Here is a 14,167-nt window from a genome sequence, read left to right on the forward strand (position 1 = left end):
CACACTTCTCCGTCTGCCGGGTGATCGTAGAGCTGGTTACAAACACGTTGTCCTCCCATTAAATATTCTAGCGTGTATCTCCTGAAATGCCCAAAATAACGAACGAGAGTTTGTTAGTATCATCTGAGAGCTGGTGTCTGGGAATTTGATCGGTTTGCGTCAGGGTAGAGCTGGTGTTTTGTTTGGTTGTGTCCTCGTGTATTTGGTCCTGCTGATGGGCATTTAGGTTGTTTCCGGGAGCTTCCTTCCCTGTAAGCGGAATTGGGACACGCACCCTTGCTCGCGGGCTCTTGCAGTGGCCGGTGGCCCAGAGTGCCCTCCCTGCCTTGGGAGTGCGCCGGTCCCGCAGGGCGGGCGGGTTGGGGAGAGGCAGGAGCGCTCGCTCACTGTGTGCTGTTTAGGGCACGGGCTCAGTCCGAAGCCCGCCGCTGAAAGTAGCGCTCCTGCCATATTGTTTCCACTTTGTTCTTTTGTCCACTTGGAACCTGTTTTTTGCGTGATGAAACTGAACTCTGCCTTAGACTTTTTCGCATAATGCGCCACATCCGATTGCTTTGTGAGGTCACTGTGGTGCCGTTTCTGTGCAAGGACAGAATAGGCGGCAGGCGGGGAAGGCAGGAAAGTGCCCAGTGCGGGCTTCGGTGCGTCCTCAGGTGCCCTGTCAGTGTTGTCACGGCTTGCGGTGACATTGTTACCCTGTGGTTTCCTGGGGTCCAGAGTTCGGCTGCAGCTGTGCTGGCTCCCAGTCCAGCACCCGGAGGCAGCCTGACAGCTCCGGGTCCCTGTGGGCAGTACCATGCCTGAGCTCACTCACCTGGTCCACGGGACGCGTTCACTTCTGGGCTGTTGGTTGGGAGGCGGCCCTCAGTTTCTGGCCTTGTGGGTCCTCTGCAGGGTAGCTAATGTGGCCAGAGTGAGGCAGCAGCCAGGGAGGGGAGGGAGGGGATGGAGCGAGGTACACACACACACACACACACACACACACACACACACACGGAGCGAGAGACGCGTCAGCAGGACAGGCCTCCTGAAACCTAACCTGGCCTTGGCAGATCTTGTCACTAGGTCAGGCCACACTCAAGGGGAGGGGGTTGGGCAGGGCCACGAAGTTCTGGGGTGGGAGGACCCCTCCCGCATTGGACACATGCGGGGTGCCCCCAGGCTGTCTGCTGGACCTGGCCGGTCCTCAAGGGGTGTCTGCGGCTGGGAGGATGGTGGTGCGGGAGGCTCTGGTCCTGTGTGCTCTGAAGTCAAGGGAGGGTCTGCATGGGACCCACAGGGTGAAGTGAGGGGCGGGTCCCACTGCGGGTCCCCAGGCCGTCCAGATAGCTCTGGATGCAGCTGCTTCCTTAGATCGTCGCCCCTAGAGCTTGTGGCGTTCAGGAGAGTCCGGCGTACTGCGGTGTGATGCGCAGTGTGGACGTTTCCGCTCAGTGCCGTGCCGTGTATCCCTCAGGGAAGCTCAGGATCTCCTCTGTGGCGCTGCGTGCTTCTGTAGTGGGGTCGGCCCTGGGTACTTGGTGTCTTTGTTGCCTCTGTGAGAGGACTGGGTGGATCTTCTCATTCTTGCCGTCACCCTGTCGGCCTCATGCAGGTGCCCCCAGCAGCACCCATGCCCTCTGTGCTCCCTCAGGCACACGCGTGCTTCTGATGCTGTGGTTGGGTGCCGGCCGCCACTGTGTGCCGCGTGTGCGGACTTGGAAGGGGCCTTCTGGAAGGAGCAGAGTCGGGAGCGTCGCTGAGGGCGAGGTCCGCAGAGGAGGGAGGGTCCTCTCCCCAGGTCCTCGTGGACTCTTTCGAGGCGCCCGGATGACGGCACCTGCTGGTGTTCTGTGTGGGTATCAGTAAGGACGTGGGTGTGTAGGTTTCTCTTTCTGTGCTGGCTTTCCCAGGTTTCCCCATCCTCATGACGCGGTTGAAACCTCGACTCCTCATGCTCTCATTGGCCTGTCTTGGTGGTTTCGTCCTCCTGTCTTGGAATTATGTCTGCATTCCACTGGCAAACTGCTGGGCCCACTGCCTCCTCTGGGAAGTACAGTTCTGTTGGAGCGGTCTTGCTGTTTGTGTCAGACCTCCCGTGGCCTTCGGTGCCGCTCAGCACTTCCAGCCTCCCCGGGCTGGTGCCCTGCCTCACAGGGCCTCTGTCCAGTGGGGGGCCAGGGGCAGCAGGAAGTCACTGGTACGGGAGTAGAAAGTGCTCAGAGAGGCAGCCCGAAGCATGGGGCCTGCCCGTCCATGGAGGAGGGCAGCGAGGCTGCACCCCGCAGCCGGTCACCGGCTTCATCTCTGACGTGCCCCGTGGTCCCTCAGCTCCAGGGCTCTGTCTGCTGAGGGGTCTGCACTTCATCCTGCGGGCCCCCAGAGGAAGTCTTGTCTTGGCGGGGTTGTTTTAGAGAAGGGGTGGAGGGGACTCAGGGTGGGTGGCAGGCGGAGGCAGGGCCTGGCCACGGCCCTCGTGGCCTGTGGAGGCTGGAGGGCCCTGGGATGAAGCCTGGAGCTTGGTGACTCCCAGCTGGTTCTGCTGAATTCCCTAAAGCATCCCAATGCCATTTCAGTCGGGGCTCCACAGCTCAGCTTGCCGTGCGCGCTGAGCTCTGGGCTGTGAGCAGGGTCCTTGGAGCTACCGCGAGAGCAGAGCACCCAGCTGTGTTTCCATTAAGTACAAATGCGACAGGAGGAATCATGTTTGTGAGAAACACTAGGGGAGTTGTGGCAAACGGTGCTTCTGCTTCTGGTTTACGTGTTAACACAAATTTAGCGTTTTGGTGTTTACTGGAGGGTAGGTTTGCACCTTAAGTGTAAAGATTTTGCAGAAAAATACATCCTATGCACTTACCTTAAAATTAGCTGAAGTTTCAGGAATAGCTTTTACAGTACAAAACACAGCCTGTGTTCTGATGTTTGTCGCGTCCGCGCGGGTCTCGTCTCTGGGCAGAAGATGGGAGGGATGTAGGCCGTGTGGCCGCGGTATTTTCCTGGGTCCGTGTCTGTGGTTGTGTAACTGAGGCTCTGTCATATTTACTAACTAAACCTGTAACAACGGGTTCGTGTTGGAACATCTCTGGGAGGCTGTCACGGACGCGTTAGCACTTCCTTCTGTGGAAGGCGAGGGGCGGGGGCTTCGCTCGCGGCTCCGGGGCTGGAGCTGAGCACCTGGGCATGGCGCGGGTGTCCAGGTGTGCCGTCCCCCGGCAGGAGTCGCAGGAAGGCCCGTGTTCCTCCTCACAGACAGAAGGCAAGCGTGAGATCACGGAGCAGTCATGAAGGAACTCCGCGAGGGGAACCTTTTCCGAGCCCCACTGCACATATTGAACACAGACGTCAGTGTTGACTTTGTCGAGTATGGTCTGAGCCCGCGTTACCCACGTCCTCGGAGAGGGAGTCTCGCTACGTGTCTGCTGTGCACCCCTAGTAGACCTCGTCCACCAGCACCATCGGTAGCGGGCAGCGCTTTGGGGTGCTGCTGACGACCACTCACAGGGACCACGTTGCACTGGCCTTCCCGTGTGGAGCCCTGGCGGTCCTGTGCTCGGAACCCCATAGTCGCGGGCAGATGGAGACGCCACGTCCCCCAGGTGCAGATTTTAAAGGTTTGCACCTCATGCTGTGATTGTGAGGCCGTGAGGGAGGTGGGCTTGCACTGCTCTCCTCGTCCTGCAGGTGGGGACTTGCCTGGGGTCCCCCCGCAGGAGAGCCCAGGGTGGGCGTCTGGGAAGGGAGCAGAGCGCAGCGCAGGGTGGGCGGCCGCTCCACGGGGGCACGGCAGCACCGCCGCGAGGGAGGAGTGCCAGGTGTCAGCCCCTAAGCCGGGGGCGGGGCGGGGTGTGTCTTACAGCTGACGCAGGGATCAGATCCACAGTAGTGAGCTCTTTTCTGGGGAGGTGATAGTAATTTCCTGTTGTACTAGGTCCACGGTCAGCCACAGAGGTCTTTATCAGATGTTCTGTGTCTTTTTCGACTCACACCCCGTGAAGGGGGAGGTGTTTCAGAAAAGCACCATTAGAGGAAGGCTGAGACTGGGACCCAGGGGTGGAGGGGGGGGGTCTGGGTGAGATGCTGGTGACCTTTCCATTCGTTCCTGAATTAGTCTGTGTGGTTCAGAGAGACCTGCTTCTCTCCTGAAGTCCACTCCGTCCTCAGCTTCTGCCGTGTGACGCCTGGTGCCCCCGTGGTCCGCTGTACCAGCTGCTGCGCGGGAGGGGAGCAGCCCTGGGGGGCTGTGCCCCCGCAGACGAGGTAGACACACAGCCTGGAGCCGGTGAGTGTGTCCCCTGAGTTGGTCATCAAGCCCAGAAGTGATTTCTGTCATCTTCACAGACAGCAGAATCAGGGGGACGAGCTGGGCGGGGCCTGGATTCTGGCTTCATTTGGGAACGGGGTTGTGTGGAGGGTGTGTGGGCAGTCGGCTGGGTGAGCCAGCACCAGGGCCGGTTTAGGTCGTCCCTGCGTGGACGCTGGTTGACCTCGAGAGTCTGTCCGGCCGTGGTGTCACCGGCTGCCAGCTTTTGCTGGCTGGGCCGTCGGGGGCGATCCAGCCTGGCCGGGCGCCACAGGGCCCGCTTGCTGCTAGACTGCCGCTCCGTACAGATGGACTTGTGAAGTGCTGCTGTCTGTCTTTGTCTGAGGTCAGGAAACCTAGATATGTTAATTTGGTTATGGCTTTTGTCTTTGATAATTGGCAGTTAGTCATGTTACACCAGGAAATTTGGGCCAAATCTGCGTGCAACTGTTAGAGTCTGCTTCAAAAATACATTCAGTGACTTCCCTGTTGAATAAAAGAAGCACTTTCTCTTATGTTCTAGAGAAAAATCATTGACCACTGTCCTCTGTTGCTGTGAAACCCCAGAGCTCAGTGGTTAAAGTAACAGTAAACGTTTCTTCTCCCGCACGGTTTCTGGGGCTCAGAATTTGGGACTGGCTGGGTCGCGGTGGATACGCTGCCCGATCTGCAGCAGCCAGCAGGCGTGCGCCCAGAGCGTTTGCACGGTGGCTGCCCCACGTGCCTCTCACCTCCCACCGTCCCGCCGTCTCTGCTGCCACCACAGCCCCAGGACAGGGCTGCCGGGCGGCGTGGACCCTCCCAGAGCCTGACTTCCCTCCCCAGCTGGAGCACGTGGGGCCTTTGGGCTCCCACATCTGCACCGTGACAAGGTCACTGTCCTCCAGGCTTGGTCTGTAGGCGTTCAGCTTTGTGTTCTCCACATCACCTGTGAGCAGGAGCATTGAAAGTAGTATTGTTTCCTGATTTCCTTAGTGAGAAGCAAGCTTGCGCCTCTTGTGATTCTGACACGTTGTGTCACAAAACAGATCATTTCTGTGCCTGGAAGACTTGCCTTGGGGTAACTGGTCGCTATCTCGAGTGCGGACAGCACAGGCGTCCACAGGAGCCAGTGGCCAGCTGCTCGACTTCTTCCTAGGTCAGATTTACTGGCTTGGGAATAAGGCAGGTGTGTATTTACTGACCTGGCAGCTTCTCTGGGAAGATGGTCCCGTCGGAGGCGGCAGTTCCAGAAGCGGCCCCTGGGTCCGTAGCATCCAGGCGGTGTCGCCGCTGGGGGACTGCCAGCGTCTGCTGGTGTGGCCCGTGTGCTGCCGCCCTAGCGGGAACGGCAACCCCGTCGGACAGAGTCTTCCCAGCCCGGTGTCTGGACTCGTGCTGCTGGGACAGCCACTTTGTGCTGGACCACCGCGCATCACTGGGCTCTCACGGGACCAGACTGGGGGCCAGGCCTGCCTGCCGCACACATGGTGGGAGGGCTTTGCTGACCGCGGCTGCCCATTGTAGAAGTCCAGCCCCCCTCTTGCAGGAGCTCTTGTGGAGTGCAAGAGACAGAAACGTGTCTTACCGAACAGGGGTATGCGGATTCACGTTAGGGTTTTCCTGGTGTCGGTGAGCAGACATGATGCTTGCGGATGGACCTGTCTCTCGTCCAGCACTTGGGTGGCTCCCTTCATCCTTTTCGCTTGGCCAGCGTCTTCCTTTATGTTCCTGTCCCTGTTCTCCAGTGACATCTCAGCTCTGGCTCATGACATCGAGATGGTAGGGAGGGACCGGCCTCTTTGTTGGTTCCCAGACTTTGCCGGAAAGGACTGTGCTGGTCTGTTCCTGACCCAGGCTGCTCACTGAGTGGCTCCTGCAGGCAGTGTTTGGCGGGGAAAGATGAAGCCCTCTGCTCCAGGGAGGATGGGCTGCTTTGACTGATCGCGTGAGTCGGACGGGGTGTCTTCCAGGTCCACCAAGCCCGGTTTTGTTCCCAGTTTGGGTTGTGAGGTGTTGGTTGCCAGGGTTGTGCCCCTGCTGTGCTGACCGTGACCGCCATCTCTGTGGGAAGGGGATGGCAGCATTCTTGGCATTCCCGTGAGCGGCCAGGAGCGCCGTGACCAGTGACTGCCGCGTCTGAGTAGCGCATCCAGTGGCAGCAGGTCGGGGCAGATGCCGGGTCCCACCGGTCCCACCGAGGCAGACCCAGGCAGGCAGTGACAGGCCCTGCTCTCGTTGGGTCTTTGTGGCTTGCCGGCTCCGGCATCCACTCGTGCATCTGCTCTGGTGTGGGTGGATAGTGGACAAGGAGGTCAGGGCCACTGTCCGTGGGATTGAGGAGCCCTTGGCCATGGGAGGGAGGAGCTGGCAACACCAGTGATGTGCAGGGAGCCTGGGGCCGTCGACAGGTGCTGCTGTCAGTGTGCGGCCTGCGGGTCTCCTGCCACGGCCAGCCCCTTGCTCTGTGGCATTTGGTGTCCTGTGGCTCTGGGCACTTGGAGCCTGTTTGCTGGGACCAGCCTGGTGCAGGCTCCCTGGCCGGAGTGAGTCGCTCTGCTCCCCCAGCACGTGGAAGGTCCTCTTCACCCACCTCCTGGCCAGTGATCTTCTAGCCCAGCCAGGCCTCAGCCTATGATTGTCCTCGTGGGCGTGTGCTTGGCTCCCTCAGTTTCTGTGGGAAGGTGGGGTTTTGGAGAGTCCGGGGAATGTGGCCCATGGGGTGTTGCCCGGCTCTGAGGCCGTGCAGGTGGCCCCTCACTGTGCAGGCCTGACTTCCATCTCCGGCGGATTCAGCGGCTCGGATGTACGCTCTGAACTCTTGCGTGGATTGTGCATTTGGGTGTGTTTGGTTCGTTCACTGTGCACAAAGGGAGACAGCGAGCCCATGCCTGGAATGTGGTAGGGCCCGAGGTGGGCGGTCTCCCGTGCCAGGCTCAGGCGAGCTGTGCGTGTGTGCACTCCGGGCTTGTCGCTGCCCCAGGCGCGTTTGGGAGGTGTCCCTCTGGAGGTTGCAGACCTCAGGCTCCTCCCAGGATCGAGGCTCCGGCCTCCGCCGTGCCCCTGGGGACTGCATTGCTCAGGTGGGCAGTGGGGCTTCCTGGAGAAGCAGGACGGCGCCAGAAGCTGTGCTCGGATCCCTCCACGGCTGGCCCGTGCTCACGCATCCCATGAAGAAAGTCCCGGCACACAGACACGTGAGCTTCTGTGGGTGTGTGTGAGGTGACTGTGGACACAGGCGTGAGTCCCCGAACACCTGGGCCATGGAGTCTCCTGGACGTTCTCGGGGTTGCTCGCGCTAGGCCAGGAATTCCACTGCCCTGGTCGTTGGTGGTCAGAGGCCCCGGGCAGGAGGGAGGGGCTTGTCTGCTGGGATCGACTGACCTGTGTTATGGTCTGTGTGCATGTGTGTGTATTTATGCACATGCGTGTACATGTGTGGGTGCAGATGCCTGTGTCTGTGGATGCGTGTGCACATACATGTATGTGTGAGTGAATGAGTGTGTGTAAGCATGTGCCTGCAGCAGGGCCGGCGCCCAGAGGCTTGGTTTTCCAGGACCTGTGCTGGCCCCGTGTGGCCTGCAGACGCCCTCTGCTGGTGCCTGGGGACGAGGCGCGCTCTGGACACTGCCAGCACAGGGTGCCCACGACGCACTCCTTCTGGCGGAAAGTCCAGGCCAACGAAAGCAGAATGCAAGGCAGCAGTCATTCCTAGTGCTGGACATGACGGCTTGTGGCGTCCCGGGGGCCCTGCCGGCCCTTTCTGTGCATGTGCACACGTGTGTTGTGATGTTGCTTCCCTGGTGCCCCCTGCGTGCCTGTGCTGTCGGTGGGCACTGCTGTGCAGGCGCCCTGCTCATGACGCGGGGGTGCCGAGGACGTCAGGCACACCCTGTGGTTCCCATGTGCTGCCTGGCCCCAGGCCCACACTCCTCCTGCTACGCCCGGGGCTCTGACCAAGGCCTCTTCTCAGGCCCCGTTACTAGGCTGCTCTCAAGCTGGTCAGATGAGTTTTCACACCCACCCAAGGTGTGCCCCTGCTAATCTCAGGCTCGCCGGTTAGTGCATATGCTGACTTCGTCCACAAAAGCTGTGTTTCGTTACTATGTCAGGGGCTAAGCTTCGAAGGCAGAAATCTTCAAATCATCTTTTCTCTGCTGAGTGTGCAGCCAGAGAGCTCAGTGGCAGGAGGCCCTGCGCTCCCTGCATGGGGTCCTGCCCTTGTTTGCGTAATAGTGACCATTGTGTCTTTTTAGTGCTGTATTTTACACGTCCTTCAGACGGGCTGGCTATTTATTGTCCTTGTTGCTTTCTGCAGGCCGGTCTAATTGAAGCCAACGGGGAACTCAAGGTCTTCATAGACCAGAACCTTAGTCCTGGAAAAGGTAAGGCGCCTCTTTCTGAAATACAATACTGTTGGTAAGAGTGTTCGGTTTGGTGTGTTTGTGAATTTCTCTGGTGTGAGAGTCTGGTCAGCAGTGGGGACCCTGCTGCAGGAGTGCTCCGGCCTGGGGCCCCTAACAGAAGGGGTGGCACACTGTTCGGAGCTCAGCCGGACACGCCACCTGCAGGCACACAGCAGCGGAGTTCATCTTGGTTCGTAAGTCACGTACGGTTTGCGGAAGTTCGGGAATGTGAAGAAGTGTGGAGAACCCAGGTCGTGTGCTCAAGGCCGCTGTGAGCCCTCGGCGGTGGGGGGGGCGGTGGTGTCTGCTCTGGACACAGGCGCCGACTAGAACAGACTCGAATCCGAGGCTTGTGGTGCACACCTCGTGTGCAGACCCGTCCTCCTGGTCAGGAAGCCATGAGTGTGTTCAGGGGTGGGCGTGGATTGCCGGAGCCCCTCCTCCCCCCGAGGCCCCACGGTTCCCCTCGCAGAGTGACCGTGAGGAATGTCTGCCAGCATGTTTGAGCCCTCTGCTTGTTTCCTTGGGTAGACTTGCCGTGGAAGTGCCAGATCAGAGGAGACGATGGGCGACTGCCAGCTGCCCGTAGCACTGTGACCCTCTGGCGCTCATAGTGGCAGGGTCGCTTCTGCCACCTCTGCTCTGTCTGCATCAGCCAGACAGACGCCCGAACACGGGACCTCGTGGCTCCTGAAGCGGGTGCTGTGTCCCAGCCCCTTCCCGTCCGTCTGTTGCTGGCTGGTGGGATAGGAGCCCAGCCATCTCCTGCCCCGTGGGGCCCTTCCCTGTGTGGCTCAACAGGCCGGCGTGGCTTGGGGTGGCGGGCTCACGCCCCATCCCTCTGTTGCTTTGGGACGTCACCTTCAGTTACCCACGGAGGCTCTCGTGCCCTGCAGGGCCCCCTGCCTACATCCCATCCAGGCTCCGCCGGTCTTCCTTGTCCCACTGGCCGCTCTCCCCCAGGATGGGCTGTGGGCCCGCACGGGCTCTCCTGGTTTCTCTGTTTTTGGAAGGTCGTAGGCAGCATCCTGCTTTTCTGAGGATCCCTTGCTCTTTCGCTTTCTGTACAAGGATGGAGAGCGTGCTGAGGGGTTCGGCGTGTGCAGGTGGTTTATTTCTCTCGATGGCTTTCACCGTTCACAAACTGCTCGAGTGAGACGCTGTAGTGTAACTAACGAGACCCTTAGAATCTCAGGAGTTGTAGGCATGACGTGTTTTGTTAAACTGATGAAGCAGAAATAATCGTGAAGAAAATCTACAAACTTTGCTCCCTTGGAAATGATGGAAATCTTTCGTTCTGGTGTTTATCTTGAATACCTCTATTGTTTGGATACTCTGAGAGCCTCTCTTATTATCACGTGCTGCTTGTCTCCTTTTCCTTCTTATGAACAGCTTGAGTCCTATGGAGTTTGGTGGTGAGTCAGGGGGTTGGACTGGAGGGACCAGAAAACAGCTTCCTGAATTCAGTAGAATATTCTGGTGTTAGCTGCCTGCACTGTTCAAAGTGTTTCATGTCCTTGTTGGGTGTGGTTTGGCTGCTCTGCAGCCCCCTTCTCTTGCCTGGGCTGCTCCCCCAATGGGTTCCATGCTCCCACTCATGGCTGGATGCAGAAGAGCTGCCCCTTGAGGCTCTCCTGGCTTCTGCCTCTGCTTCTGCGCCTCTGCTGGGACCAGCGCGGCCTCCCAGGTGCTTGGACTCCTTGCCTTCTTCTGGGGCTCCTGCCCCTGCACTCGGGGATGTTCTGGGTACGAGAAGGCCCATGACCACATTTCTGCACCCTGCTCGCCAGCTCTGGCCCTGCCCGTGCAGGCTGAGTGCCGCCAGACTTCTCTGCACTTCAGAGAAGTTGTTTCTAATCAACAGAGACGTTTGTTGTTGGACAGGCAGCCCGGGGCTGTTCTGGCTGTGGACGGAGCAGGACCAGGCTGTTTGACGGCATAGGCTCTGACCCATCCCGTCTGCCCGTCGAGACCGTTTCCATCTCTTTGCTTCGGGCTCAGGAGTTTGAAGGATAATTTTGGGCAGTGTGGTGCTGACTCGAGCTCTTCACTTCGGGTTATTCACTGGTGTTTCATGAGGTTGAGGAGCTCGTGGGGGTCAGACTGTGTTGTCTGATTCAGCGGTCACTGTAGTCACTTCCCGAAGAGGTCTGGTAAAGGCTCAGCCAGGGTCGTGGTGAGTGAGGCCCAGAACCTGTGGCACAAGCTTGTCCAGGAGTCCAGGGATGTGGCCGGCAATGTGTGCCGGAGAGCCCTCTCTCTGGAGTGACCGTGAGGGTCAGGAGCTGGCGCTCACTGTGGGGGTTCAACAGTGGGGCAGAGGGCGGTCACAAGGAGGGCTGCGGCCCAGGCCCGGTGCAGGCTGGGCATTGAGGGGCAGGGGCTGGTCTCACTTTTTGCCCCCACCCCTGCACCACCTGCGTGCTGCACCTGCAGGGCCAGCTTGCCGCCAGTCCCAGTTCCACCCACCGAGAATTTGGGAATGGGCCAGCATCTGCATTGTGCTGGGCCTGGGCGCTCACGGGGACCCTGCTGCCCTCGGCTGGTGTCAGTGAGCCCCTCCTGAGATGAGGCCTCCCCCTTGTCTGCTCCTGCCCAAGCTCTGGCTATGATGCCCCATCACGTGAGGCTCCCGTGCACTCCCAGGCGGGCCTTGCTGCTCTTGCCCTGTTCCTCGGGTCCTGACCGCGACTCTGCTCTGCCTGCCTCTTCCTGCTGCTGATGGGCACGTTTCCAGATCCCAGTGTCTACAGGCTTCTCCAGAGGCAGAGCCTGTGGGGGGCATGTTGCAAGTGAGAGAGAGGCTCGTGTCGTGGAACTGGCCCATGTGACAAAGGGGTTGGCAGGTTTGAAATGTGCAGGGCAAGCTGGCAGGCTAGACGCAGGCAGCACTCCTTCCTCCTTGAGGAAACCCGGGTTCTGCTCTGCAAGCCTTTGTCTGGTTAGGTGGTTCCGGAGGGTGGTCTCCTTTACCTGACGTCTGTTCACTGGCTCCAGAGTGGCGTCCAGCTGGCCTGTGATTGGATAGCTGGGGATGGACACCTTGGCAAGTGGGCATATCAAGCCAGTCATCACAGCTGTCTGTACCCACCGGCCCTGAAGACAGAGCCCCCGACAGTCAGAGGCGGGAAAGTGTTACGTGTGCAGTCCTAGCTGTGATGGCGTTGGGTCGCTTCCAGTGTTTTGCCAATGGCTGTAATGGGTGTGAACCTTTGCACGTATGTTTGTTCCTGTGTTTTGGGCAGATGCTCAGGAGTGGGAACTGGATCACGTGGCACGTGTGCGTGGCTGCACCAAACACGTGAGCGCCCAGGCCCTGCACACCCGCAGCAGCGTCTCCCCTTGCCATGTTTTGGGTTCTGGTGGCCCCAGTGGATCTGAGCCCCTCCTGGGCCTGCCTTGCTAGTAGGGGTCTGTCCACATGCTTCTCTGGCCCAGTTTCTCTCTGCTGTTCCTACCTGGTTTTCCTCTTCCAGCCATCTGGCTGCTGCCTTGGGGCTCAGGCCGCCCTCCCCCGCCATGTGTGCACCCCCCCCATGCACCTGCTGCCTGCCTGCCCTTCGTGCACAGGCAGCCTGGGGCCACAGCTCGCGTGCGGCCTTCTTCCTCTCATCGGGTTATCTGTCTGCACTTTGTCCTCTCGCACCTTTTCAAAGAAGTTTTTCTTTATTAGACAAACAACACATGGTCTCTGAAGAAACCCCGAGTGTACCTCAGAGTAAAGTCAAAGTGTGTGTTCGCCGTTCTGTAAACACTTTCCTGACACGGTGTTTGGGCGTGTCATGTCTGTGGACCTGCTCGTCCTGTTCCTGCAGTCGTGCGAGCCAACACTTGGCTGTCGCTGGGCCATTCCTGGAGTTTCTAGTGCTGCCTTTTGTCGCCTGGCACCTTTCTGCTGGAGAGCTGTGATGCCTGTTGATTGTTGACAGAGACCTGTCTTCTCCCTGAAGAGCTCCAAGCCGGCATGTGCTCCGTGCGGGGGGTGACGTGCGGCGCTTTCCTTCTGTTTCAGGGTTGCTTCTCCCCGTAGAAGGGTTCTGAGGCAGGAGAGATGAAATTTGGGGCGTGCCGTGTGGCCAGAAACCTGGCATCACTGTGTCATTCTTGAGATGTGGTGACTGCGCCCTCCCACACGCACCTGTACGCACGGTGGGTCAGTTCAGGCTGGTGTTTGTGCGGCGGTTGGGAGGGGGGCCTGCTGCAGGAGGACATGGCAGGGCTCACTCAGCCCCTCAGAGGCTGCCCTCCCGGGGAACGTGGAGCAGAGGCATCGGCTTGTTCTCTCCTCCCAGCCCCGGGAACCCAGAGGATGCCTAGAGCGCGGAGGGATGTCCCAGCCTCCGAACCCTGCTGCTGGGCTTGCGATGATGACCGGCCACAGTGCCCAGAAGAGTGCACGCTGCGCAGACGGGGGGTGAGGGCGTCGTCAACGCGCCTCAGTCAGAGTGGGCATGCTGAGAGGGGGTGCACCTCCGCTCGGACCGGGGGAGCCCGTGCAGAGCCCGTTTCCCCTTTCAGGGTGCTTGGCTGGCGAACAGCAAGCACGTGGGGTGACGTGGCCGCCACAGTAGCCCCAGGAGCGAGCCTCTGCTGGAGCCGGAGAGCTGAGAAGGGCCACGTTGCTGCTTCTCCTGTGCCTGCTGAGTGGGGCAGCTTCTGCTGTTGCCTGGGCAGAGCCACGCGCACCGCGGCACAGTCCAGCGGCTCTCGGCCGTATCAGCACACAGTGTCTGTAGCGTGGTGGGCAAAGTATTCTCTCTTAGGGGTTAGGTTCTCAGAACTTAAAAGTGGCTAAAATTGTTGTCAAGAAAACATTAAACCTTATGATTTCATAATTTAAGATATCTTAAAACCTATGGATATTAATGGATTGTGTTGACTAATTACGACATTCTTACGTAATATTTTTAGAACCCTTTTTCTGTTAGTGGTTATAGCGATTCAGACCACATATATCCCTAACGCATTTTCTTGGGAGGTAAGGAATCCTCCATTTCATGATGTTTTATTTGAAAATATCGTGTTATATAGTTCCCTTAATAAAAGGCTGTAAGTACCTTTTACAGTTACAATAATACTGTTTCTAGTGAGTAGATTTCTGGGCTGTTATAATTTCGCCGTCTTGTAACGGAAGTGTTAGTTCCTGAGCCTGTAAGCACGTGTGTGTGTGTGACGGTCTTTCTCAGAAGGGGTATGTTGAACATTCTCATTTCTGTGGCCAGATTAAACCAGAAATGAAATTGCATCCTTGGGGCGCTTGGGTGGCGCAGCGGTTAAGCGTCTGCCTTCGGCTCAGGGCGTGATCCCGGCGTTCTGGGATCGAGCCCCACATCAGGCTCTTCCGCTGTGAGCCTGCTTCTTCCTCTCCCACTCCCCCTGCTTGTGTTCCCTCTCTCACTGGCTGTCTCTATCTCTGTCAAATAAATAAATAAAATCTTTAAAAAAAAAAAAAAATCACATCCTTGAGATTGACAAAAAGGGACATGTCTTCCTGAGTCAGCAG

At 58.7% G+C, this 14,167-nt stretch overlaps 1 protein-coding gene across 2 annotated transcripts in view; it reads left to right on the forward strand.

Annotated features, from left to right (window-relative positions):
- TFDP1 (transcription factor Dp-1) overlaps positions 1–14,167 on the forward strand; it is a 42,794-nt gene that overhangs the window by 10,945 nt on the left and 17,682 nt on the right. For both annotated transcript variants that reach the window (XM_040624947.1, XM_040624940.1), the window contains exon 3: positions 8,577–8,643. In XM_040624947.1, the coding sequence (XP_040480881.1) occupies positions 8,577–8,643 (67 nt within the window). The remainder of the gene's footprint in view (positions 1–8,576; positions 8,644–14,167) is intronic.

Source organism: Ursus maritimus, unplaced genomic scaffold (genome assembly GCF_017311325.1).
Source record: "Ursus maritimus isolate PB19 unplaced genomic scaffold, ASM1731132v1 scaffold_10, whole genome shotgun sequence".
NCBI classification, from domain to species: domain Eukaryota; kingdom Metazoa; phylum Chordata; class Mammalia; order Carnivora; family Ursidae; genus Ursus; species Ursus maritimus.